This window comes from Triticum aestivum, chromosome 7B (genome assembly GCF_018294505.1).
Source record: "Triticum aestivum cultivar Chinese Spring chromosome 7B, IWGSC CS RefSeq v2.1, whole genome shotgun sequence".
NCBI lineage: Eukaryota > Viridiplantae > Streptophyta > Magnoliopsida > Poales > Poaceae > Triticum > Triticum aestivum.
In genome coordinates, this window is record NC_057813.1 from 165,968,771 (window position 1) to 165,996,688 (window position 27,918).

Consider the following 27,918-nt stretch of genomic DNA (forward strand, 5'->3'; position numbering starts at 1 on the left):
TTGCAAGGCTTATGTGATGTGTATTACCGAGAGGGCCCAGAGATACCTCTCCGACAATCGGAGTGACAAATCCTAATCTCGAAATACGCCAACCCAACATCGACCATTGGAGACACCTGTAGTACTCCTTTATAATCACCCAGTTACTTGTGACGTTTGGTAGTACCCAAAGTGTTCCTCCGGTAAACGGGAGTTGCATAATCTCATAGTCATAGGAACATGTATAAGTCATGAAGAAAGCAATAGCAACATACTAAACGATCGGGTGCTAAGCTAATGGAATGGGTCATGTCAATCAGATCATTCTACTAATGATGTGACCTCGTTAATCAAATAACAACTCATTGTTCATGGTTAGGAAATATAACCATCTTTGATTAACGAGCTAGTCAAGTAGAGGCATACTAGTGACACTATGTTTGTCTATGTATTCACACATGTATTATGTTTCCGGTAAATACAATTCTAGCATGAATAATAAACATTTATCATGATTATAAGGAAATAAATAATAACTTTATTATTGCCTCTAGGGCATATTTCCTTCATATACACCCAATGAAAATAGTTTGTTGGATCTCGATCGTAGTGATACACATATTCATAATATTGATGCCAAAAGATGCAAAGTTAATAATGATAGTGCAACCTATTTGTGGCACTGCCGTTTGGGTCATATTGGTGTAAAGCGCATGAAGAAACTCCATAAATATGGATTTTTGGAATCACTTGGTTATGAATCATTTGATGCTTGCGAACCATGCCTTTTGGGCAAGATGACTAAAACTCCATTCTCCGGAACAATGGAACAAGCTACTGACTTATTGGAAATAATACATACCGATGTATGCGATCCAATGAGTGTTGATGCTCGTGGCAAGTATCATTATTTTCTGACCTTCACAAGATGATTTGAGCAGATATGGGTATATCTACTTGATAAAACATAAGTCTGAAATAGTTGAAAGGTTCAAAGAATTTCAGAGTGAAGTGGAAAAATCATCGTAACAAGAAAATAAAGTTTCTGCGATCTAATCGCGGAGACAAATATTTGAGTTACGAGTTTGGTCTTCAATTAAAATAATGTGGAATAGTTTCACAGCTCACGCCACCTGGAACACCACAACGTTATGGTGTGTCCGAACATCGTAACCGCACTTTATTGGATATGGTGCGATCTATGATGTCTCTTACTGATTTACCACTATTGTTTTGGGGTTATGCATTAGAGACAGCTGCATTCACGTTAAAAGGGCACCATCTAAATCCGTTGAGACGACACCGTATGAACTATGGTTTAGCAGTAAACCTAAGATGTCATTTCTTAAAGTTTGGAGTTGCGATGCTTATATGAAAAAGGTTTTCAACCTGATAAGCTCGAACCCAAATCGGAGAAGTGCGTCTTCATAAAATACCCAAAGGAAACTATTGGGTACACCTTCTATCACAGAACCGAAGGCAAATCATTCGTTGCTAAGATGGATCCTTTCTAGAGAAGAAGTTTCTTTCGAAAGAAGTGAGTGGGAGGAAAGTAGAGCTTGATAAGGTAATTTGTACCTTCTCCTGAATTGGAAAGTAGTTCATCACAGAAATCAGTTCCAGTGATTCCTACACCAATTAGTGAGGAAGCTAATGATGATGATCATAAAGCTTCAGATCAAGTTACTACCGAACTTTGTAGATCTTCCAGATTAAGATCCGCACCAGAGTGGTACGGTAATCCTATTCTGGAAGTCATGTTACTAGACCATAATGAACCTACGAACTATGAGGAAGCGATGATGAGCCCAGATTCCGCGAAATGGCTTAAGGCCATGAAATCTGAGATGGGATCCATGTATGAGAACAAAGTGTGGACTTTGGTGGAGTTGCCCGATGATCGGCAAGCCATATTGTATAAATGGATCTTCAAGAGGAAGACAGATGCTGATAGTAGTGTTACTATCAACAAAGCTCGACTTGTCGCAAAAGGGTTTTTGACAAGTTCAAGGTGTTGACTACAATGAGATTTTCTCAACTGTAGCGATGCTTAAGTTTGTCCGAATCATGTTAGCAATTGCCACATTTTATGAAATCTGGCAAATGGATGTCAAAACTGCATTCCTTAATGGTTTTCTTAACGAAGAGTTGTATATGATGCAACCAGAAGGTTTTGTCAATCCTAAAGGTACTAACAAAATGTGCAAGCTCCAGCGATCCATCTATGGGCTGGTGCAAACATCTCAGAGTTGGAATATACGCTTTGATAAGTTGATCAAAGCATATAGTTTTAATACAGACTTGCGGTGAAGCCTGTATTTACAAGAAAGTGAGTGGGAGCACTACAGCATTTCTGATAAGTATATGTGAATGACATATTGTTGATCGGAAATAATGTAGAATTTTTCTGGAAAGCATAAAGGAGTGTTTGAAAGGAGTTTTTTAAAGAAAGACCTTGGTGAAGCTGCTTACACATTGAGCATCAAGATCTATAGAGATAGATCAAGACGCTCGATAAGATTTTTCAATGAGTACATACCTTGACAAGATTTTGAAGTAGTTCAAAATGGAACAGTCAAAGAAAGAGTTCTTGCCTGTGTTGCAAGGTGTGAAGTTGAGTAAGACTCAAAACCCGACCATGGCAGAAAATAGAAAAGAATGAACAGTCATTCCCTATGCCTCAGTCATAGGTTCTATAAAGTATGCTATGTTGTGTACTAGACCTATTGTATACCTTGCTCTGAGTTTGGCAAAGGAATACAATTTTGATCTAAAAGTAGATCACTAGAACAACGGTCAAGAATATCCTTAGTGAGGACTAAGGAGATGTTTCTCGATTATGGAGGTGATAAAAGAGCCAGTCGTAAAAAGTTACAATGATGAAAGCTTTTACACCAATCCAGATGACTCTAAGTCTCAATCTGGATACATATTGAAAGTGGGAGCAATTAGCTAGAGTAGCTCCATGCAGAGCATTGTGGACATAGAATATTTGCAAAATACATACGGCTCTGAATGTGACAGACCCGTTGACTAAACTTCTCTCATGAGCAAAACATGATCATACCTTAGTACTCTTTAGGTGTTAATCACATAGCCGTGTGAACTAGATTATTGACTCTAATAAACCCTTTGGGCGTTGATCACATGACGATGTGAACTATGGGTATTAATCACATACAGATGTGAATATTGGTGTTAAATCACATGGTGATGTGAACTAGATTATTGACTCTAGTGCAAGTGGGAGACTGAAGGAAATATGCCCTAGAGGCAATAATAAAGTTATTATTTATTTCCTTATTTCATGATAAATGTTTATTATTCATGCTAGAATTGTATTAACCAGAAACATAATACATGTGTGAATACATAGACAAACATAGTGTCACTAGTATGCCTCTACTTGACTAGCTCGTGAATCAAAGATGGTTAAGTTTCCTAGCCATGGACAAAAGAGTTGTCATTTGATTAACGAGGTCACATCATTAGTAGAATGATCTGATTGACATGACCCATTCCATTAGCTTAGCACCCGATCGTTTAGTATGTTGCTATTGCTTTCTTCATGACTTATACATGTTCCTATGACTATGAGATTATGCAACTCCCGTTTACCGGAGGAACACTTTGGGTACTACCAAACGTCACAAGTAACTGGGTGATTATAAAGGAGTACTACAGGTGTCTCCAATGGTCGATGTTGGGTTGGCGTATTTCGAGATTAGGATTTGTCACTCCGATTGTCGGAGAGGTATCTCTGGGCCCTCTCGGTAATACACATCACATAAGCCTTGCAAGCATTACAACTAATATGTTAGTTGTGAGATGATGTATTACGGAACGAGTAAAGAGACTTGCCGGTAACGAGATTGAACTAGGTATTGGATACCGACGATCGAATCTCGGGCAAGTAACATACCGATGACAAAGGGAACAACGTATGTTGTTATGCGGTCTGACCGATAAAGATCTTCGTAGAATATGTAGGAGCCAATATGGGCATCCAGGTCCCGCTATTGGTTATTCACCGAGAATAGTTCTAGGTCATGTCTACATAGTTCTCGAACCCGTAGGGTCCGCACGCTTAAGGTTTCGATGACAGTTATATTATGAGTTTATGAGTTTTGATGTACCGAAGGAGTTTGGAGTCCCGAATGAGATCTAGGACATGACGAGGAGTCTCGAAATGGTCGAGACGTAAATATCGATATATTGGACGACTATATTCGGAGTTCGGAAAGGTTCCGAGTGGTTCGGGTATTTTTCGGAGTACCGGGGAGTTACGGGAATACGGGGAAGAGTATTGGGCCTTAATGGGCCTTAGTGGGAAGGAGCCAGGAGGTGGCGCGTGCCCCTCCCAAGCCCAGTCCGAATTGGACAAAGGGTTTGGGGCGCGGCCCCCCTATCCCTTCCTTCTCCACTTCCCTCCTTTCCCCATTTCTCCTAGTTGGACTAGGAAAGAAGGAGTCCTACTTACGGTGGGAGTAGGACTCCCCTTGGTGGGCCCTCCTCCTAGGGCCGGCCTCCTCCTCCCTTGCTCCTTTATATACGAGGGCAGGGGGGCACCCCATGACACACAAGTTGATCTACGGATCGTTCCTTAGCTGTGTGCGGTGCCCCCCTCCACCATATTCCACCTCGGTCATATCGTCGCGGAGTTTAGGCGAAGCCCTGCGCCGGTAGAACATCATCATCGTCACCATGCCGTCGTGCTGACGGAACTCATCCCCGACGCTTTGCTGGATTGGAGCCCGGGGAACGTCATCGAGCTGAATGTGTGCTGAACACGGAGGTGCCGTACGTTCGGTACTTGGATCGGTCGAGTCGTGAAGACGTACGACTACATCAACCGCGTTGTGATAACGCTTCCGCTTACGGTCTATGAGGGTACATGGACAACACTCTCCCCTCTCGTTGCTATGCCATCACCATGATCTTGCGTGTGCGTAGGAAATTTTTTGAAATTACTACGTTCCCTAACATGGCCTCCCCCCATCCAACAGCAACCATGGCCACCTTCTTCGTCGTCGTCGCCGCCGCCCATTTTTCCGGTGACTCTGCCAGCTGCCGACGCCCGCAACATCCTCTGAGCAATGCCGCCACCTCCCACGTCGCCCGCCACCACCGTCTTGTTGCCGGGGAACCGACTACTTCCCGCCCCTCCCACCCCCGACACAGCCGCGACCGCGACCAAGAAGCCGCATTGCCGTCCCCGGCCAGATCCTCACCAGCACGCTCGTCGGATGCTGGCCCGCTCGTCGGACACCGGCAGGGTAGCTAGCCGGTCCGTGTGCGTCGTGACTCCCTTCGTCAGCCGTCTTCTTCGTCGATGCCCGCAAGCTGTTCGACAGTTTGCCAAGGTACAAAATGGAATCCGCTGACGAGTTCTTTTTTCACAATTTCCTTTGCGACTCCGGCGCGTCGTCTAATGACGAGGAGGAGATACTGGTTGCTATGTTGGTCCATCACCCCCTCAAGAGCCAACGCCCGGCGTTTCGTGGCTCCATTCTGGGCCACCTTCCGGCGTTGAATCGCAACCGGGAGAGCAGGCATTTCCTTCTTTGGAAGGACTACTTTGATACAACAAATCCATTAACATTAGAAATTCCACCGCTGTTTTCGTATGAGTAGGCATCTTTTCAACCGCATTAGAAAGGGGGTGGTCGGCTACGATGACTACTTCGAGTGCAAAGAGGATGCCGTTGGAAAGATTGGTTTCTGCTCTTATCAGAGATGCACTGCCGCCATCTGAATGCTTGCATACGGAGTGCCCGGTGATCTCATTGATGAGTACGTCCGTATCAGCGAGTCTATATGCCTAGAGTCCCTGTATAAGTTCTGCAAGGCTGTTATTGTTGTGTTTGGCCCTAAGTACTTGAGAGAGCCGACTGCTGAAGATACAATCCGTTTTGTTGGCGACGAATGCCAGCAGGGACTTCCCAGGTATGCTTGGCAGCATAGACTGTATGCACTGGGAGTGGAAGAACTGCCCTTCTGCTTGGCAAGGGCAGTATAAGGGCCATGTCAGAGCTTGCACTATCATACTTGAGACCGTGACGTCTCAAGATCTCTGGATCTGGCACTCTTTCTTTAGCATGGCCTGATCACACAATGATATCAACATGCTTCAACGCTCGCTGGTGTTTGCTAGGCTTGCCGAAGGCAACAGCCCACCGGTGAACTTTACTGTCAACGGCCACAACTACGACAAAGGGGTGACAGTATCTATCCTCAGTTGACCACTATTGTCAAAACAATCCCCAAGAGCAAGAGAGTGCTAGGAAGGATGGCGAGTGTGCCTTTGGTGTTTTGCAATCTCGATGGGGCATCGTTCGGTATCCTGCTAATACTTGGAGCACGCAGAAACTATGGGAGGTGATGACTGCTTGTGTGATCATGCACAATATGATCATAGAAGATGAGCGCCTGGAACGTCTGTACGATCAAGGGTTTCAGTTTTAGGGTGAGAATGTTGTGCCTGAGCATGGAGGAGCGGCAACGTTTGAACAGTTCATCCAATTCCATCATGACATGCGTGATTAGAAAACTCACGTGCAACTGCAAAATGATTTGGTTGAGCTGGGCTCATGTTGGCAACCAATAGATGTATCTTCTTTATTCGGCCTGCAAAACTATGTGAGACATTTTTACTTGTATTCGGCTTGTAAGACTATGTTATTTTATTCGGATGAAACTATGTTATTTGATTATATGTTTGAATGCAAAAGCAATGCAAAATTGAGCTATTTATTGAAATAGGGCGGCCAGCCGGCCACGCTGGCAGATATGGGTCGACGCATTGGGCGCACTGCCAACCCAAATCTAAAACAGGGCGGATGCCGCGCGGACGACCGACCCAAATCTAAAATAGGGCGGATGCCGGGCAGGCGGCCGATCCAAACAAACAAAAAGCGGACAAAATCGCCGTCCGTTTGGGTCGGCCCGTTGGAGTTGCTCTAACAGTTGGTCACTCTTTACTCGAGTCACCGCCGAGTGCGGGTGGAGCACTCCACTAACTGGCTTGAGCCTTTGAAAAGGGGGAGTGCGACCAAGAACTTTATCTCCCTCAATGCTCTGTTCGCTAGGGGGAGCAACGGACATCCGGACACACCCAACATCAGACAAGGCCAAAACTAGCCAAACGGAAAATTAGTTTTCTTTTGTGTGGAAAAGGTGTGAACTGGCTAGAGAAAGAGAAGCTAGTGGCGACAAAATCGTCCGGTAGAGTGGCGTTGCTGCCGTGCCCACGCATTTACTCCGGTGGCCAACTCGGGCAGTAGTACCGCTCTCTGCGGGCTGAGTTATGGGATAAGGTTGGATTTGATTCTTCACCTAGCCAATCAAACTTGTTGATTTTCTAGGGATTGGTTAAGAAAGCCAGGATCTACAGTTTCACCAAGAGAAATTTGATTTCCCCCTAATTCCTTGCAAATCTTATTACTCTTGGGTGTTTGAGCATCCTAGATGGTTGAGGTCACCTCGGAGGCACATTCCATTATGGTGAACTTCCGTGGTATCATTGGGAGCCTCCAATCAAGTTGTGGAGATAGCCCCAACCTTGTTTGTAAAGTTCGGTCGCCGCCTTCAAGGGCACCACTAGTGGAATCATGGCATCTCACATTATGTGAGGGTGCGAAGAGAATACGGTGGCCCTACTGGCTTCTTGGGGAGCATTGTGCCTCCACACCGCTTCAACAGAGACTTACTTTGTAACGCCCCGGATACAATTTTCCATATTCATAACTCCGACTCTTGCCTTTTCCGGAGATGCTATATGATACTTCCTTTGTGGTTGGGTTTTTGTCGTTTGTTTTGCATTTTTGTTCATGTCAGGCATCTCATCTCATAGCATCATGTGCATCGCATCCATATGTTCACATAAAACTTGCATCCGTTCGGGTCCTGCCGGTTCTCTCCGTTGTCCGTTCCGAGCCCAGACACACTCGCACGCGCCCGCGGCACCTCCGAAATATTATTTTATAAGTGGCATAAAAATGTTCTCGGAATGGGTTGCAACTTGTCGTGCGGTCTTATTACAGTGTAGACAGACCGCCTGCCAAATTTCATCGCATTCGGAGTCCGTTTGATAGCCCAACCATCATCCGTAGCGGCACCGTTGCCGGTTTAATCGTCGGACGTTTCGGTCTCCGAAACTACCGCCGGGCCTCTCTTTCTCTCCTCTTCTCTCAGCCCAACCCCTCTTCACAGCCCACCTGCAGCCCACCTAACCCCCCTCTCGCGTCCGGAACCGCCCGATCGAGATCGGAGGGCTTCAAACCCCCCCCCCCCCAAAAAAAAAACTAAACCTAGCCCCCCTTTCCTATTTAAACCCCCTTCCTTCCAAATCTGGTCGCCCTAAACCCCCTCCTCCATTTCCGCGCCCCTCAAGCTCCTGCTTGCCACTTGGCGCCGCCGCCACCACTTCCCAGCCAACCAACGGCCGCCACATCGCCTCCACCACCGCCACGGCCAATCAGAGGCCTCCACGAGGCCTCCCTGCGTCGCCCCGCGCCTCTCCCCATGCTCCCCGCGCCGCTAGGCCCGTCCCAGGCCCGCCAAGCCCATCTGGGCCCGTGTCGGCCCGACCCCGCGCCGCCGCCCGCAGCGCAGGAGCGCCCCGCTCCAAGCTCCTCCCGCACGCCTCCTGCCGTCCCGCCCGCCGGCAGCCTCGCCGGAGTGGTGCAGTCGTCCCCGCCGGTGACCCCCAGGCCGGTCCCGCTCCCTCTCCTCCTCTCGTTTTCCCCTGAGCGCTCTCTGACCCCGACCTCCCTCTCCCTCTGCTGCAGCGCTGCCATGGCCTCCATGGAGCTCGCCGCCGCTATGAGTCACCGGCGCCAGAGCCCCTCCGAGCTCCTCCCTTGGCCGGATCCGGCACCGCGCCGCCCCGATCCGTCCGTTCCCCAGCCTCCCCGCCGCCTTCGGGCCTCGCCATCGCCTCGCCGCCGTCGCCGCCATGACCTAGCTCGGGAGCGAGCAGAGGAGCCGCTCGCTTCCCTGCGCGTTGACCTCGGCCCCGTGGGCCACGGCCCAACTCCCTCCAGGCCAGCCCCCCCCCCCCCGCTTGGGCCTCCTCCTCTCCAGCCGGGCCAAGAGCCCATGGGTGAGCGCCCCTCCAGCCCCTCCCCTGTGCACTGCTGGCCCAGCCAGATTCGGCCCAGAGTAGTTTTTCTTCCGTTCTGCGAATTTGCTATTTATCCAGGGAATTACAGATTTACAGAAACCCCCCTAGATTTCATGCATATAATAACTCCACAACTGTGCATCGGATTAAAATAATTTATATATGTAAAATGATCCAAAAATTGTGTAGATTAATAATATGTCACTTTCATCCATGTTTAAAATGTTTAACATGTTGTTTGTGTTTATTTTGCATTATGCCATGTTAAAATGCTTTAATTCATAACTAAATAACCGTAGCTCCAAATTAATTAAACTTTATATGTAAATGGGGTGGAAAAATGCCTAGTTTAACATGGTCCACTTTATGTTGCTGTTTAACAACAATAAAATTGTGTTTAGGGCAGAACAGTACCGAATCCATAATTTGCATATGGGATTTTCCGGAATTGTTGTTTGTGGTTTCCGGCCTCATTTAAACTTGCCTAGATAGGTAGTTTCATTATGTTTCACCTCTTGCCATGTTTAATAACATTTAATATTGTTGAGTATCTTATAACGAGATCAAACTAAATAATTGCATGTGGTGTTTTGTCAATATGCAACTCCTTGCATATTGAGCTCCACTTAATTTGTAGTATTGTTTGTGCACTTTGCCATGCCATGCCTCATTAAACCGGACATGCATCATACTTGTTTGTGCATCATGCCATGTTTATGCTTGTGCATTTACCATGTTGTTTGTTTCTTTTCGGTGTTGCTTCTTAGTTCCAGTAATGTTGCGATTGTGAGGATTCGTTCGACTACTCCCGTTCGTCTTCTTCATGGACTCGTTCTTCTTCCTTGCGGGATCTCAGGCAAGATGACCGCTACCCTGGATCTCACTACTATCATTGCTATGCTAGTTGCTTCGTTCTATCGCTTTGCTGTGCTACCTATCATCTGTTTGTCGAGCCATCCCATGTTGCCATGAACCTCTAACCTTTGACACCTTTCCTAGCAAACCGTTGCTTGGCTATGTTACCGCTTTGCTCAGCCCTCTTATAGCGTTGCTAGTTGCAGGTGAAATTGAAGATTTCTCCATGGTGGACAGGGTTATGTTGGGATATCACAATATCTCTTATATTATTAATGCATCTATATACTTGGTAAATGGTGAAAGGCTCGGCCTTATGCCTGGTGTTTTGTTCCACTCTTGCCGCCCTAGTTTCCGTCATACCGGTGTTATGTTCCCGGATTTTGCGTTCCTTACGCGGTCGGGTGATTTATGGGACCCCCTTGACAGTTCGCTTTGAATAAAACTCCTCCAGCAAGGCCCAACCTTGGTTTTACCATTTGCCTCACCACCACCTATATTTCCCTTGGGAGTAATTAACCCAAGGGTCATCTTTATTACAGCCCCCCGGGCCAATGCTTGTCTAAGTGTTGGTCCAACCTAGAGCACCGTGCGGGACCATTCCTTGGCAACTTGGTTCGTCGATTCCTGTACGCTTCGCTTATCAGGTGTTGCCCTGAGAACGAGATATGTGCAGCTCCTATCGGGATTGTCGGCGCATCGGGCGGTCTTGCTGGTCTTGTTTTACCATTGTCGAAATGTCTTGTAAACCGGGATTCCGAGTCTGATCGGGTCTTCCTGGGAGAAGGTCTATTCCTTCGTTGATCGCGAGAGCTTGTCATGGGCTAAGTTGGGACACCCCTGCAGGGTATAATCTTTCGAAAGCCGTGCCTGCGGTTATTGGCAGATGGGAATTTGTTAATGTCCGGTTGTAGATAACTTGACACCAGATCCGAATTAAAACGCATCAACCGTGTGTGTAGCCGTGATGGTCTCTTTTCGGCGGAGTCCGGGAAGTGAACACGGTTTCTGGGTTATGTTTGAAGTAAGTAGGAGTTCAGGATCACTTCTTGATCATTGCTAGTTGACGACCGTTCCGCTTGCTCTCTTCTCGCTCTTATTTGCGTATGTTAGCCACCATATATGCTTAGTCGCTGCTGCAACCTCACCACTTTACCCCTTCCTTTCCCTTTAAGCTTTGCTAGTCTTGATACCCATGGTAATGGGATTGCTGAGTCCTCGTGGCTCACAGATTACTACAACAACAGTTGCAGGTACAGGTTATGCGATGATCATGACGCGAGAGCGATGCTTGCTTGCGTTGAGTTCTTCTGCTTCTTCTTCGATCAGGGGATAGGTTCCAGGTCGGCAGCCTGGGCTAGCAGGGTGGATGTCGTTTGAGTTTCTGTTTGTGATTCATCCGCAGTCGGATGATGCTCTTATGTATTGTGATATTGTATTCATGTGGCATTGTATGCCTTATGTATGTATACCCATCTATTATGTAATGTTGATGTAATGATATCCACCTTGCAAAAGCGTTTCAATATGCGGGTCTATCCTTGGTGGGACCTTCGAGTTCCTTTTGGATAGGATCGCATATTGGGCGTGACATACTTCCCCCAAAGGGAAGGAATTTCGGTAACACATCCTCGTATCCACCAGCTTTACTTGTGGTTATCTCTTTCCTTTATTTTGTGCAAGCTATTATTGTGTTTTATCATTTGCTTGCACTTGTTGTTGTTGTTGTTTGCATCATATAGGTTATTTACCTAGTTGCACATTTAGACACCTATGTGTTATTTAATCTAGTCAAGCATATCGATCATTTCAACCGGGATTAGGGAGTTGAGGGTGCCGATTTCCAGGATTTGATGGTCGGGGTTTAAAAACGACCACGCGTACGAGTTCAAGGTTTAAAACAGACTTTACCCCGGGCGGAGCACTCTACTGACCGGCTCGAGTCTTTGCAAAGGGAGAGTAGTCTCCGTCGACGTTCTGTTCGGCAGGGGGAGCGACATACATACGAACACACCCAACATCAGAGAAGACCAAAACGTGCCAAACGGAAATGTAGTCTGCCATGAGATTTTTCTTTGTGCGGAAAAGGTGTGAACTGACCAGAGAAAGAGAAGCCAATGGCGACAAAATCGTCCGGTAGAGCGGCGTTGCTGCCGTGGCCGTGCCCGCGCATTTACTCCGGTGGCCAACTCGGGGCCGGCCGGCGTACCCACACAGAGCGCCGCGCCCAACGGACACGCAGCTTCCCGAGAAGATACGATGCGATACGGTACGAGCACGACGACGACGACCGCCGGCGCCGTGCCCCTTCGTCCGTCCTTGGTACTAGCACCTGACGAAACCGGCCGTTACGTCGGTTTCTGAGCGCCACGATAAGTTCATTTCCTCTCGGGATCTCCACATACATACCATAGGAGTGCGATGGTGCTTTGATGCGCGTGATCTTGCGTACATGGCCACTGATGATTCTGATCATATATTATTCCAGATATAAGAAACTGCAAAGTAACACGACCTCTGCCTTTTGTTCGAGAGAGCAAAGAATCCGGTTCGCCATTCCGTGCATGCGCCCTAACGCACGACATCTACCCCAGACTGAAGATTATTCAGCCAGCTCGCGCGTACCCAGATAAATGTTCAAACGACGCACGTTTTGGCGGAGAGATGCATAAAGGTGAGCACGTAATACTAGTTTTTGTCGTTTGTTTTCACCTAACCGGATGGGCCATGGCGGGACTGTCGAGTTTGGGGATTGACGGCCATCATTCCCAAACATTCTGCTGGTCTTTCCTGCTGCTGCTATAGGCTGCTATATATATATATATACTAGTATGTGATACGAATTTTGACTTGAAATGTTGACAAAATCACAAAAGGCCACACCCGAATCTACCTTTTTTCCAAGTGCTCCGGTTCGCACGTTCAGCTTGACTAAACTGTCACCTGACTGGAATTGTTCGGCCAGCTGAATCAACATGCTTTGACTGGAATAGTGTATGAGCAATGAGCTGGGAGGAGTTGATTCTGTTTCCCTGCAAATATGCTGGTTCAGTAAACTTGAGAAGCACTCGTCTCCACCACCACCACCACCGAGGATCCAAACGACAGTTCGCAAGAGAAAAGACATCCGGCTGCATTGGACGCTTCCATTCCTGAACGGCGATGTCGTGTAATTACTCAGCTTTACAAGCCTCCCAAGCGGGGCCTCTAGCGTAATAACACAATTTGGTCTCCGATGCCAAGAGGTCTGACATTAAACCATGTCAAAGTCTCAAATGACATCACCGCAGCTCATATCGTCAGTGGAAGCCGTACACAGGCGGTCCATAGAGAACCGGATGCCCCAACTTTTGCCCAAAGGGCTTTCGACTTATCTGCGGTGACGCTCATCCGCTGTAGTCTCTCTCTCTCTCTCTCTCTCTCTCTCTCTCTCTCTCTCTCTCTCTCTCTCTCTCTCTCTCTCTCTCTCTCTCTCTTTGAAACATCCGCTGTAGTCTTTGGAAGCAGAGGAAGAGGAACGCCACTGTCCGGCAAACTGCAGCAGCAGCAGCAGTTTCCTGATGCTAAATTGCTAATATGATCATATCAATTTCCGAGGAGCCGTAGTATCCTACCCCCTATTTAAAAAATGGCAGACAATTTGCGTGCTCAGGAAAAAGAACATCACCTCTGACGGCTGATCCTGGATTCTTTTGGTGCCGCCGCAATTTGCAATGCTACGCTGATCGACTTGCGCGTTTTAGTCGGCTCACACAAAATCGAAAGTGATGGGCGTTTAGCGATATGGTACGTGAAAGGGCACGTAGGTTAAATTACTTCGGGGTCAACCAGGAAGAAATGCGGGAGAGGTTATCTTGTGAGGTTAATGCCGCGTGATCATCGTCTTGACGCCTTCTCGCTCTTCACAAATCACAAGAGCCGTAAACTGGAGCTCGGGTGCGTACGTGAACGCAGACGAATCAGGTGAAATGAATTATTGCGTTTTATGTTCTCCCTGTCCACATCCACTGACGGACGAGCCAGGTTGCCATGCCAAAGGTCAGCCGCCATCTTCATCACCGTATTGCAGAAAATATATGGAAAACTAAGATCATTAGTCAGACATTACATAATTAGTAGTGCATAAGTATTTCAAGCGTAGAATATTGCATCGGGTATACAAGATCACAGAGGATACTGTGGATCACAGTACACGGAAACTCCATGGAAGAATATCAATTTAGACTCCTGGGATGTGGTGGTGAATCTGGAGCTCGAGCAGAAAGTTTCAATTTCTCTTGCGAGAGGAAGGAAGATGGATAGCATCCCGTTGGATTAGATCACGCCGATTAGCAGCAATAAGTAGACAAATCTCTTTCCAACCCACTTGTTTGACTTCCGCGCGGCGCCACCACCACCCAGACCCGAGGCCCCCCCGCCGCCTATATATGCCGCCAAACCCGACGGCCACCACCCCAGAGCAGTAAACTCCGCTACAGCACACACAAACCAGAGACCACACAGGCAGCCAAGGAACGTGAGATCGGCCGGACGGAGATGGGCGCGAGCCTCCTGCAGGCGGTGGCGGCGCTGGTGAGCACGTGCACGCGGCGGCTGCAGCGGGCGGCGAGGAGGATGGGCGCCGGCAACGGCAACGGCAAGCCGGCCGTGGCGCCGTGGAGGAAGGCCTTCTCGCTGCCGACGGGCAAGGGGAAGGCGGCGGGGCGGGAGGAGGAAGAGGGCGGGCTGTGGAGGAAGGAGATACTCATGGGCGAGCGCTGCCAGCCGCTGGAGTTCTCCGGGGTCATCTACTACGACGCCGACGGACACCGCCTCGCGCAGCCGCCCCGGTCGCCCATGCGCAGCCCGCTCCCGGCGTCCTTTAAGCTCGCTGCCAACGCCGGCGTCTGCTAGCCAGCGTCCGTGCGGAGGCACTCCTCCTCCTCCTCGTCCTTCCTTGGGCCGCGGCTTGAGCCGAGCAGAGCGGAAAGATGGCGAAGCTTGCTCTGTGTTTTGTCCGGTGAGAGAGGCAGAGTATTCGTGTATATGTTGCTTCTTCTTAGTGCTCTGTTTGCTTTTCTTTTTTCATTAATGGTCTTGTAATGATAGGAATTATAAACTATACTTTCCTGCAAAATTTGGTGTTGTCTGAGCAAACCTGCTTGTGGGAGTTGATCATCTAGGCAAGTTATTCTCCTTTAGAAATCCTCATGATTTATGTGCTAGATTTTTTTTTGACCAAAATGATTTATGTGCTAGATTGATCAGCGCAGCGTGAATGTTAAGACTATTTTCGCTTTAATTCTACCTATAAGCCAGGTCACATGAGTCCAAACGCCTATTTGTTCAACGAACCGTGCCGTAAATATTGCACCGTTTCCTTGTGTGCTCATTTCGTTCTGCCTGTTATATGCCTCTCTCTTTTTGCGGGATAATAATAATTTGTAGTCTTACTCAAGTATCACGGTTACAATCATTTTGGTGTCTCACCCATGTCATGACATGGGTTTTTAAGAACGGTATGTAGCCATTAGAAGGGATTTTAAGAACCTGTGTACATCGGAACCTACTTCATAAAACTTAGCCAAAAAGACATGCAAGTTCTGCAAAATACGACAAAAGATCACACACACACACACACACACACACACACAATAATTAATAAATGAGAAACTTAAGATGTATCATTTTCAAAAAGAAAACCATCCAGGTCAGAAATGGTCATATTACTTAACGAGTTAAATACACTACAGGTGCCCTAACTTGTCCGGCGCGATCAGTTTGGTGCCTAAACTTGAAAAATACACAAAAGTGGTGGAGTAACTTGTCTAGGCATTCAAATACGGTGCCTCTAGAGGTATGCCGCCGTATCAAGTGCCCGTGGGGCATGTCAGCGTGTCGCTTGGCCACATGTCCGTGGCTGCGGGCGTGTTGTGAACTGTGCGTGTAGTTTTTTTACAGAAATGCCCCTGGATTTTAGTTAATTCTTGGAAAAAATCGTTACGCATGCTGGACGCAAGCTGTTTTTTTTATGGAAACGCGTTTGTACTTTAATTAATTCTCACAAAAATATAAACACAAGCTGGCATGAAGAGAATTCAAACCACAGACATCCTGGTTGCCTAACAAACAAGTGGACCGAGAGGCCACACTTTGGTTTACATTTAACTGCTAGCTAGCAACTTATATGCACGATTCCGCGTATTGCTTTGCACATATTTTTTGAGTGAAGTTTCTGTTTAATTTTCATGATACATAAATTTTCCTATATGGAAAAATAAAATAATTATCAATCTGCAATTATTGTTTATTTTATATCTTTACTCTATTTTCATTATTGTGTACCTTGAAGAGATAAACATGAAATTTTTCTAAAATTTATGTGGACATAAAAAGTTGAACGTATATGAAAAATTATTGTGTAAATTTATGCATCTTCATTGAGGACCATAAGCACGAACAATTACTGTGTATCTTCATTCTACTTTTAAAATACACAATTATTGAAAATTGAAAATATTGTATTTTAAAAACTGTTCAACGTGTATTAAATATTATTGTGTGACAATAATAAATTCCAGAAATGTACTAACATGAGCGTGTTTGTAGAAATTTAAGAATAATATTACACAATATTTTTTAATAGGCATTCAATATTTTCAGAAAACACGGTGAACATTTTTTAAAATAATATGAAAATGAAAAATGAACATGAACGTGAACGTGTCTTTCAAAATGTGCTCACCATGTTTTTAATAACTTTCAACTCTTTAATTCCACATCAATTTTAGAGTTTGTGTTTATCTCTTGAAAGTACACTATAATGGAAATAGAATAGAGATACAAATAAACAAAATTATATATTGATAATTATTTTTATTTTTTCACATGGAAAATTTTACGTATCATGAAAACTAAACAGAAACATCACTCGAAGAAAGACAAGATAGTAACTTGGAATAAATAAAAAGAAAATTACTCCAGTAGAAGCATATGCAGAGCGATACGTGCAATCATCTATATAAACTGCTTGCTGATAATTAAGCGCAAACCAGACCGTGGCCGCCTGGTCCGCTCGATTGTCAGGCAACGACATATCCCATGTTCGAAGTCCCTGTACGCTGACTTCCTGGTATTTTTTGCGAGTATTAATTAAAATCAAGGGGTATTTTTTGCGAGAAGTAATTAAAATCCAGGGGCATTCCTGTAAAAAAACAACATGCATAGCTCACAACGCGCGTAGGCAACCACTGACATGTGGCCCCGCGACAGACTGGAATGCCACGCGGGCACTCGATACGGCGGCATACATCCAGAGGCACCGTATTTGAACATCCAGACAAGTTACGACATCACTTTTGTGTATTTTTCAAGTTTAGGCACTAAATTGACCGCATCGGATAAGGTAGGGCACCTGTAGTGTATTTAACTCTTACTTAAACATTGCATGTGCAAGTTTCAACTCAATATGTAGACGAAATTACTTCAAATTGCATGTGTAAGTTTCAACTCAATATGTAGACGAATGGCGAACCAACCTGTGGTTGGATGGTTAGAGGGACTGTGGTATCCCCAGCCCTCTAAGGTTTAAATCCTGGTGCTCACATTTATTTCTGGATTTATTTCAGGATTTCCGATGATGCGCATTCATTGGGAGGAGACGTTCCCGTAGACGGCGATGCGCCTAAGGTGACTTCGTAAATCTCAAGATGATATGCTGGCTCAGTCTTTCAGAGGTGCTCATAGGGGTAGGGTGTGTGTGTGTGTTCATAGGGGTGAGTGTATGCGCGTGTATATGAGCACTTGTGTTTGTACTTATGTTCAAAAAAAATGTAGACGGATGTATTTCTTTGTTTTTTTTGTCACAACTTAGCAATGTATTCTTCGTTAAGTTTTGAAATTGGGTACACCGAACCCATCATCATTATTTTATTTTGTTCTAATAATCATGGAATGTTAGATTGGACATGTTGGTATTCCACACTCTATTGCTTACTGCATTTGTTTGTAAAGAATAAATATTTTTAGAAGGTGCACGAACCTTAGGTTTTCAGGAGCGCCTAGGGGTGCGGGGTATCAGAATTCAGAAGTTTGCAGTATACACCTTCTATCCTAGTTCTCATTTTCAATTGCCTTGCAGGAGTCAGCCTAGGGAACTGGTCAATTGTGTGCTACACAAAAGATGCACTTCCAAGTGTTGAAAGATCAACAACAAAACATGCACACGGTCAAATGGTTATACGCTTGCAAATTCTCGTAAGAAAATGTCAAATGATGTGCTGCACCAACAAATGACTATAGATTAATATAAAATACATACATGTGCAAACACTGCTAGAGCAAGCGGCAAAGGGGACAGATTAACCAAACTAACCTTGTAGCAATACTTACTTTTGTTTTTTAGAATTGTAGCTATATTTACAAGTGGATCAGTTTTGCAATTGGTGAATTGTGTTGTGCTCATAAAAGTAGTGAATGATGGGTCAAACAAACACTAAAATAGGCAAACTGTTGTTGGGCAAATGAAATTATCATGATCCACGATGCCATTCAAAACCCATAACAAACAATATACTATAAATAAATGTTATTAGAAGACTAAGAAAATCATGTATATGCAATTAAAAAAAATCATGTATGTGCAATTATGGAATTGTTTGCAGCTACATGCAAAATGTTTTTTCCTATAGTAATTAATATTTTATATATATTTGAAATCCACATATTATTACATTTCCCAAAAAGATGGAACTTTGAGGTATATATTTTTCAACATGAAAGCATATGCTTCTAGGGCCAATTTTTCAGTGTGGATTTTTGGAACATGGGTGTAGGCGCACCCGATTAAGAAAAATTAGTGAAAATATTTAAAAAGTGAAACATTTTTGCGATAAACATGGTCTCGCATAATACTCACGTTTAAAGTTTCGCGGAAAAAACGAGCTATGTCATATTGTGAGTGGATTTTTTTTTAAAAGTGCAGCTATAAAAATCATGAATAGTGCAGTTTATATAGTATTGATTCTGTTGTATTTTGCTTGGAATACTGAGAGTCATTTTGTCCCGAAACCTTAATCGTGAATGGTATGCTAGACCATGTATGTCGCCAAAAAGTTTTGAAAATATTTGACTATTTATACCTTTTCTTCCAATTCAGGTGCGCCTAGCCCCATGTTCCATTGTGTATTTTCGCATTTTTTTTCTCATTTCCAACTTCCAAGTGTGTTTTACTTCTATACAGCTTCTTGATTAATAAAACATCCCTTTTCTCCGCAAATAAAAAACATAAATAGTGTGCAACTAGGGCCGCCCAGATATAGAGCACATATATCGCCCCCCCTCCCCTCCCCGCCCCTAACCCTAACCGCGTCGCCAGCCGCCCCTCCCCGCTCCTCCCCCGCTTCGCCGCCGCCGGAGGGGACACCGGCGAAGCCCGCGTGGTCCCCAGGGAAGGTTGCGGCGGGGCGTACTCGCCGTTCTCGCGCAGATCTCGCGGCGGCCGATGGCGATCTCACGGAGGCCGGTGGCGCGCAGTGGTGTTCCGCCGGGGGCTGGCGCCTGCTGCCCGTGAGGCGGCGTCCCTCACGGCGGCGGGGCTGCCCTGAACGATGCTTGGTGGTGGCCACGTGGCGGCGCACGGGTGGGTCGGATCTGGGCTTCCGGTCTGCGTCCTCGTCGTGGCAGCGCTTGCCGTTGCCCTCGACAACGAGGCGTGGTCCGGGATGGGCCTAGCGCCGGTGGTGCTGGCCAGGACGCACGCTGGCAACGCCCTACTTCATCTCGCGTCGTCTCGTTGTCCAATGGTGATGGTCATCTTCGTCGTCAAAGATGGCCGGCCAGAGGCTTGGTGATCGGATCTCGAGATCTATCATCAAGTCCCGGCTGCGAGTTGGGGAGACATGGTTGTCGCTGAAAACCGAGCCGTTGACAGGCGATGGTGGCGTTCTACGCCGTTACCTTGATGGAGGCATTGTCGTCTAACTACTGTCGACCCACTCGTGCTGCTCTGGGGGGAACCCTAGGATCTGGTGTTCCAGATCGGACAATGGCGGCACTGCGGTGTCGTTTCTCTCTTGGGAGCATCGTTTGTGGAGCAGCGCTGGAAGTCAGAGGCAGGAGGTGGAGCGGCTTCGTCTTGCACGGAGCTTCGGTGGAGATGTCAAGTCATGCCTGACTGACAGGTGCTAGCTTTGTCATGCCTGGTCGGCAGGTGCTACGCACGACAGATCTTCCAAAGACTTCAAACTGTGTCGGCTGGTGGTACTTGGCAGCATGGTGCTGAGGTGTATCAGTGGCGACCGTGACGTGCACAGCTGTTTGCGCCCAGGGAGGAGGTGCCGTTGGGCACCGCGGTGGCGTCGACGATAGCTAGACCGACCAAGGTTGATGCATCAGTACAGTTCTGAAGATGGAGCGGTGGCAGTTGGCGGCGGCGGCCTCTGGCAGGCGTCCTGGATGGGTCCTCAGGTCTTAGATGTTAGGTTTGGCTGCGATGTCTGTTTGGTATTAGGCCCAGGCTATTTGCGCCCCTTCATCAACTGGATAGGTGTAGCGACAGTTTGTTGCTTAGACGACGGCTTTAGCCTTACTATGGTATTATTTTGTAAGGTCTTGTAAGAATAATTAATAAAGTGGTCGTATGCATCGTCCAGATGTAGAGACCGGGGGTCATCCTCCTTTTTTAAAAAAGAGTCGTGCAACTATAGAGAGAGTGAACTGAGATCACTTTTTAAACTTCTTATAATCTGCAGGTGTTAAGGAACTTGGTGGACACAAAACTGGCCAGCTTATGGCGTACAAGTTAACACTATAGCTTTGCTTTACCATTAGAGATCTCAGCCCCAAAAAGGAGTAGAGGACACGCAGAGCGACATCTAGGACAGAATTAAATTATTATCTTTGGCAAAGTCTAGGACAGATGAGTACTACGTGCATTTGTCAGGCCAAGGAACTGCTTAGCTTAAACGGGAAGAACCGAAGAAGTCCCCCATATAGAGGGGAGAAAATCCGGCCAAAGTACTCGTGGACAAGGCTTGATTGTGTGCAAGCGATGAGTGGAGTGCTACCTTTGGCACGAGATGCTTCGCCAATTTCCCCCTGGCCTTTTTTTCCATTGTCCCGTCATCTGACCAATCTGATAAAGATCTAGGAGTATTTGTCAAAAAAGGAACAAAAAAACTGATAAATATCTTGTTTGGCCGAACGATAATCGGGTGCGCGTCGTATGTGCGAGCCACACACGAAAACATGGGTGGATTGCCACTTGGGAGGCGTTTTGCTTGGGCTGGAGCAATCGATGGGGGAACACGGCAAACGGAAGGGGCATGCACACGGAGCACCCACCGGCCGCCAGGTCCACGCGTGAGTGAGTGGTTGTTACGCTTCTAGTGGCCTTTCCAGGTAGATCCATTGGGCTCACACGTACTCGCACGGTAGGTTTATGGAGGGGTTCATCGTAGAGTAGTTCATTTTACAAATGTTGCCGTGATCTACATCCGAAAGGGATGTCTCTGATCATCTGGACCGTTGATGTGTGTAGCCAGGTATAAACAGACTGCTGAAAACCAACGATGCAGAGTGGTGCGAGCCGCGTGGCTTTGGGCCACCCAGCCCACATGCACATGCACCCACAATTTCTCAAAAATGATGCCTGTGCCACCACCAGAACACTCGAACCTCGACGGACAATGCAATGGCGTCATCGGCAAGATCTGCTTCATTGGCGCGTATGATTGCACCCGATTGTTATGGTGGACCCGTCTCGCGAGGGGGGCTGTCAGAGGGTGAGGGTGGGAGAAAGGGGAAAGGGAGGTGGGCATTGAGTGAGCAGCCCACCCGATATTTCCGGCTCGCTAATGAGTGTTCGGAGCTCGCATCCTGCGCCATGCCTCCTCCGCTTCTGCCTGCCTGCGTGTGACGAACCCAACTGCGGTAGATAGGTTCATGTGCCGTGTCCTTTTTCTCTCAGAGGGATGAGCGCACGGGTGCTTCAATGCTACTTGTGTTGTGGGCCTTGTGGCCTGTGGGTAACGTCGTGCGGCTGATTCAGCCCCATTGTCGCCGCCATGAGAGGTTTTATCCTCGTCCACTTCCATCCGTTTGGAACTCACTAGTACATACCCCAGTGACGATCTGAACACAGTTCGTCAAAATTATTATAGGGAATAGAATGGCACAGATTCGTCAATACGTGCAATCCTGCCCAGCTGAGAGTGCATCGTCGCAAAATGGAGCCCCCAAAATTTCTCTAGAGTCGCAGCCTCCAAGACCATTAGAATTGGAACAACAAAAAACTGGCATTGCCCATGAGACAGCCATAAGCAAGTCGCTAATAAACATCAAAGGAAAGATGGGCCTAGCAGATACTGACATTCCATTCTGGCGAGGCATGTACTTGTAACTGACACAGTCGAAGCGATGGCGACATGAACATACTTTTTTTTTACAGGAAGTTGAGACTTGCACCAAATAAAATGGCAGATTTTTGTGTGCAGGCTCAATCAGCTGGGACTCGCCATCTTCTCACAGCCCTCTCGAGTACCTCAGCACGTTCATGCACGCGCGCTGCTTCCTGCTCCACCCAGGACCTGATACAAAAAAAAAAAACTAGCGTCATATATGGATATCCAGGATGGTGAGTCCGGACAAAAGAGCTAACTTGCATACGATTCAGACAGATGATCTTGACCACTCCTTTGACATCAATAGAATAATAGATTCTACATAATTTTCATTCAGTACAGGACAGGTTATTTTCCGCTTATTATACTTTTGCAGATGAACAGGTTTAACAATATGCAAAGTTCACACTATAGGATAAAGCACCTTTTCCTGAACTAGAGCATGTGCACGTAAATTTTCAGTGCCCACTCTGACATAAGATGACAAACTAATGTTTCTTTGGTACTTCCTCCGTCCCATAATATAAGAACGTTTTTGATACTAGTGTAGTGTTAAAACGTTCTTATATTTTGGGACAGAGGGAGTACCATATAAATATAAAACCACGGTGCAGGGTCTGCAGGTGCTATGTATCAGAACCATATACTCATAACCAAAAGTGAAGGCTGTATAATGACATACCTTAGCATAGTAAGAGCTTCCTTCTCAGCTTCAAGATATGATTTAGCTTCTGTGACAGCTTGGTGCTTGCTGCTCATATCAGAGGACAACTTTTCCAGATTTTCTTCATCAGCCATGATCTCTAGACTCTGAGTGGCTAGTCTATCATACATGCCGTCAACTTCTGACCTTAAACATACGAGTTCCTGATTCTGACGCTCTAAAGCTGATTTTTCTTTTAGCAAGTCTGCAATTTCCTTTTCTTGATCCATCCTCTCATTTGCAAGCTCGTGCAGAACATCTTGAAGATGCTTCTCAACTTCAAACCCACGGTCTTGCTCCTTTTTCATCTTGTCTTCCCAATATTGTTTTATATCCCCTCTATTAATTAACTCTTCCATCATTTCACCCATAGCAGAAAGCCGGGACTGATTTTCTACTTCAAGTCTATTTAGTTCATCGCGTACTACTTCTTCCATTCTACCACTGGTCAGTGCAGCAGCCGCTTGCGCCTTTGTTACAGGCTTATGATGTTGAAGGCGCCTGGTGTTTCCTATCAAATACAGTGATAGCACAAGTTAGTGATCTTAGCTGATCCACTTACTGATGTTGGCAACAATATGAATCGCAAAATGACACTAGAGAGGAATATCTAGTACGAGCAACAGTTCTTGTACTGGTGCATTCATACAGAAAATAGTCAGCTAAGGTCATGCTTGTCCATAACTCCACAACTTTTTGTAACAGTTGTTAAACCAAAAACAAAGATATCATCATAAAATCAAGGACCAGGACAAATATGCAGTTCAAGTAATCCACAGGCTGCAATGGCCTAATTTGGCACACTTAATGTCTTCCCCAGAACATTGCAAACCACTTAACATTCCCAAAAGTTAAAGTTAGATCCCTCTAATATAGATTCATACATTGAACAGGCAAACAAGACAGAGAAGCTTTGAGTGGGACAAGCATATATAGGGCAAAGTTGCCCAAATTTATAAGTTTCAACTAGCCCTAGATTCTTTACTCGATAACACGAGCTCCATCCATATTGTTTACATAGAAACAACCCAGTTCAATCTCGGTTCAGGACAAACAGACCATGCTGAGCGAAGAGCACTTTCGTTATTACTGTAAATGATGGATAGCAGAATCCACAACCAATTATTTTAAAGGAACTTTACCATAACAAACTTACTCTTTTCTTTGCAAAGTGTTACAGGGAGTTCGTACAGTACAGAGAAGAAGAAAACCTAAAGGGTGAGACGCTCAGGGGTCTACTAGGTAATATCATATGGACAAAACAATAAGCAGTGAGGTTTTCCCAGCAGCTGAGAAGTTACACTGCCATGGGACTTATTGTGTAGAGGGTAAACATAGGTGGTGGTTGGACGAGAACATGGGGATTAGTCTAGTGGTCTGCCATTGTGGAGTGCAGGTGCAAGATGGTCGGGGTTCTTGGAGGTAAGCCTCCATTTTAAATAGTTTATAGATTGACTGTCTATTTGTCTTCCCTGTACATCCCCTCTCTTTACAATAGAGTCAATCCTCTAGTAATATTGAAATAGAACCCCACCCTAGTATGAACTCAAGAGACTTCCAATTTGGTGTCCCCTGATATGGAACGAACAGACCCTGCAACCAATTAGTGCCAAACTCTAATCTGGTGCTAAGTGACTGACTCTGAAACCAAGTTGATGGAAATAGAATCTGATGCTAAGATGAACTCAAGAGACTTCCAATCAGGTGTCTCTCCAGACTACCAAACAAACTGAACCTGCAACAAATTAGGTGCCAATCCTAGTCTGGTACCAATTGACTGAGTTCGAGACCAAGTCAACAGATGTAAGGGCCCTGCCTGTGCTGCTGCGTGCACAGGCATATAGCCTTGTGGGTGTGCCTGCTGTAGTACTTCTGCTACATGATACATACAACTTAAGAATAAAAAACAACATAGCTTATGCATGAGCTCAATAGTAGCAAAAATAAGCCAAACAACTGAAAGAGAGACCGCAGAGATGCATGGCTACACTGAAACAAAGCACATGTAAAAACAAGTTGAAACACACCATTAGCATATGGCAAAGTAAAAAGAGCTCCCAGTCACTAAAACAAGAAATCATCAAAATGACAAAGAAAATTGTAGTCTTGGTAAGCCTATTACTCTTAGTAATGCAATTTATAGAAAATCATAGCCTTGCAACCAATTGACGGCATATATAAATAAATTATTAGCAAATCATACCAAAAACTTTGCTGACGATGCTGTGGTCACCGCCAAACAAGTCCATAAATACGGACGCTGTTACATCTGGCCAAGCGCTCAAATCCAACGTATGAACATTTTTACTCAGCATCTGGACTGTAACCAGAGTCAGGATTCACGGAAGAATGAAACTAGAGAATAGAAACACTGTAGTAGAGCATAAAAAGATCAGAAGATATATGTACCTTTTGGTCTAATTCTGATGCAAATGGATACTCCACTAGTAGTTTCCAGTTAACAAGATCAAAACGTGACAGATAACTACATCAGCAACAAGGAATACATTTTATTAGAACATTTCAGTTATCACCATTAAGGGGAAACTACATATTCCATATGTTAGTACCTTTCAGGTAGGAAGTGGGAATTTCTGTTGGCACTTTGAGAGCCATTTGCCGATGTTCCAAAGAAGCTTGATAGCTTGCTAGGCACAATGCCAGATTCTCCTAAAGCTTTTCACCATCAAAACAATGATTAGATTATCAGCATCTGAAAATCCAACTAAAAATATTTTGTTTCACAACAGAAGGCGTAGGCTCAGAAATCAAAAGAGCATCACTTCACATTGCATGGCCAAAGTAGTGTGGAAGGAAAGACCATCTATTTGTTCGTTACTAGGTTCAACACGAAATCATACATAAGCACTACGAAAGTTTGGCATGTGCATTGCCAAGACTTGCTTGACCGGCATTGGTTTGGCTAGGTGGATATGAAGCCTATCTTTGAGATGTAAGGACTTACTACACAAAGCTTTAGGTCATTCAATGCAAATAGAAACTTACACTGAATATACAAGAAATCCGGGTCATCAAAATTTACATCATCGAACGCACTTTCGACTGAACCAGAAGTTATTAGATTCGGTATAATCCTGTGCATCCTTTTTCTGCAAGACAGTGATAAATAAGGCAATATTAAAATGGCATGCAAAGCTCAGATGCTTTGTAAATACTGCATTGCTTCATTACCTCTCTAATTTTGAGCATAATTTAACAAACCATCTTGCAAATTCCCTCCTAGTACAAAAGTCACCAGGGCTAGCATCATTCTCAATTATCTGAGGCACAGAAGGTGATGAAACATTGTAAGAACTAATGTTGCTTTAAATAACTGGGTTTTTCTTAGAAGACAATTAGGCTGAAAGGGATTGACAAGTCACTCATAAAATACACAGCACGTCGTGTAAACTACATAAACACTTAAATTTCAAACATAGTAGGAGTGTAATTTAAAATCTTATGATATTTAGATAAGTATTTTTTTAGATGAATGATATTTAGACAAGTATATGAACTAGGTGATCAAGATAATTTTCTTTGTTTAATCAATTGTTAGGTGATACTGCACAACAACACACAAAATTAATATGCAAAGAAGATAGAGAATCCAAGTGAAAAATAACAAGGAAGATTTTTCATATCAGGTACCATACTGAAACCTAAATTAAGATGCAAAGTTGTAAATATGTACACACCTGTAGCTTCTTCAGTATGGACAAAGCTTCCTCATGCATGGGATCTACAGGGACTGTAAAAGAAATACGGACACCACCAGCTGGTATGTGGTTTTGGCTTGAATCATCAGGTGATGTGGCATTCCTCTCATCAACATTCACCCTCGAAACATCAATTGTACCCAGCTCTCTGACGCTTGCATCATCTTCAGGAATTTCTGTGGAGTCCGCCACTGAAAGCTTCTCTTGAACATAATGCAATGGGGCACCGATAAGTTGCTGTAAACCTGAAAAGCGGTGTTCAAATTGTTTATCTAGTCCTTCCATAACCCTGAAACGAGCTAACTCTTATCGCGAGGGGAGGGGGGGTAGCATCGCTGCCATCGTAAACACATCAGACGTGAAGCTAATCTATAGCAGGTTAGCAGAGATTAAAGTTGTACAAGAGTAGACAGTTCCCAACAACCAAACAATTCAAATGATTATCACAAGCTCCAACTCTACCTTTCCATTTTGAACAGCATGAAGCTGGTGAGAATAGTAAAGGTACTTGGCAGCTTGGGTAACATAGGTTCAAACAAATTTTACAATGCTCTGCTGTACTTCCTCTATCCTCTTACAACTTTCAGGGACTAGTATTTATGTTGTTGGGGCTAAAATGGGGACGAACTTACACTTCCTCGAGGATGGAGAGCGCCAAGTGATCCCAGCCAAAGCGATCGCTGCCGAAGCACCCAACCCGACCACAATAGCTTTCCCGAACCCTGCAAATGCAATCCCCACGGGTCACAGCGGAACAACAAAATATCCTCTCAAAGGTACAATCTCTCCGCGTCCCGTACTCAGCGAGCAGCGTACTCAGTCAGAGATCTACCTGCCCTCCCCTTTTCCGCCGGCTGCTCGGGGAGCCACCAGCCGCCAAGCCCGTCGTCCGAGTTGCCGCCGCCGGCTGGGACCCAGCTAGCAGACACCTTCGCGGCCGCGCGGCGGCGGAGCTGCGGAAGGAGAGGAGCGTGGTGCCGCGGTGGCGGCGGGGGCGGGGTGAGGCGGAGCGTGTAGGTCGTGGCGGTGGCCATGCCGCGGCGCGACCGAGGGCTAGGGTTTTTATGCCGCCGGCCTCATCGTACGGCGTCCATTTTGGGTCTAGTGCATAGCAACAACGGAGGAGTCGGTTTTTCTTTATCGAGGGAATTGATAATT

At 45.6% G+C, this 27,918-nt stretch overlaps 2 protein-coding genes across 2 annotated transcripts; one reads left to right on the plus strand and one right to left on the minus strand.

The window, feature by feature from the left end:
- Positions 1-14,382: 14,382 nt before the first annotated feature.
- LOC123159789 (uncharacterized) lies at positions 14,383-15,094 on the plus strand. Its single transcript, XM_044577617.1, has one exon. It carries the CDS (start codon positions 14,495-14,497, stop codon positions 14,849-14,851), a length of 357 nt encoding a protein of 118 aa, XP_044433552.1. The 5' UTR covers positions 14,383-14,494; the 3' UTR covers positions 14,852-15,094.
- Positions 15,095-22,102: 7,008 nt separating this feature from the next.
- LOC123157171 (uncharacterized) lies at positions 22,103-27,894 on the minus strand. Its single transcript, XM_044575419.1, has 10 exons — positions 27,593-27,894; positions 27,393-27,482; positions 26,740-27,005; positions 26,234-26,322; positions 26,048-26,151; positions 25,612-25,717; positions 25,451-25,526; positions 25,245-25,356; positions 23,021-23,552; positions 22,103-22,524 (listed from the first exon to the last, which is right to left on the minus strand). Exons 1-10 carry the CDS (start codon positions 27,792-27,794, stop codon positions 22,434-22,436), a joined length of 1,668 nt encoding a protein of 555 aa, XP_044431354.1. The 5' UTR covers positions 27,795-27,894; the 3' UTR covers positions 22,103-22,433.
- Positions 27,895-27,918: the final 24 nt, after the last annotated feature.

What these genes read in the sequence shown, in the direction of transcription:
- LOC123159789 (XM_044577617.1), top strand. Translation starts at nt 14,495, where the DNA reads ATGGGCGCGAGCCTCCTGCAGGCGGTGGCGGCGCTGGTGAGCACGTGC.
- LOC123157171 (XM_044575419.1), bottom strand. Translation starts at nt 27,794, where the DNA reads ATGGCCACCGCCACGACCTACACGCTCCGCCTCACCCCGCCCCCGCCG. An exon ending in GGCGGAAAAGGGGAGGGCAG is followed by an intron (nt 27,483 to 27,592) that starts GTAGATCTCTGA and finishes TTGCATTTGCAG; the next exon opens with GGTTCGGGAAAGCTATTGTG. An exon ending in CATCAGAATTAGACCAAAAG is followed by an intron (nt 25,357 to 25,450) that starts GTACATATATCT and finishes GTTACAGTCCAG; the next exon opens with ATGCTGAGTAAAAATGTTCA.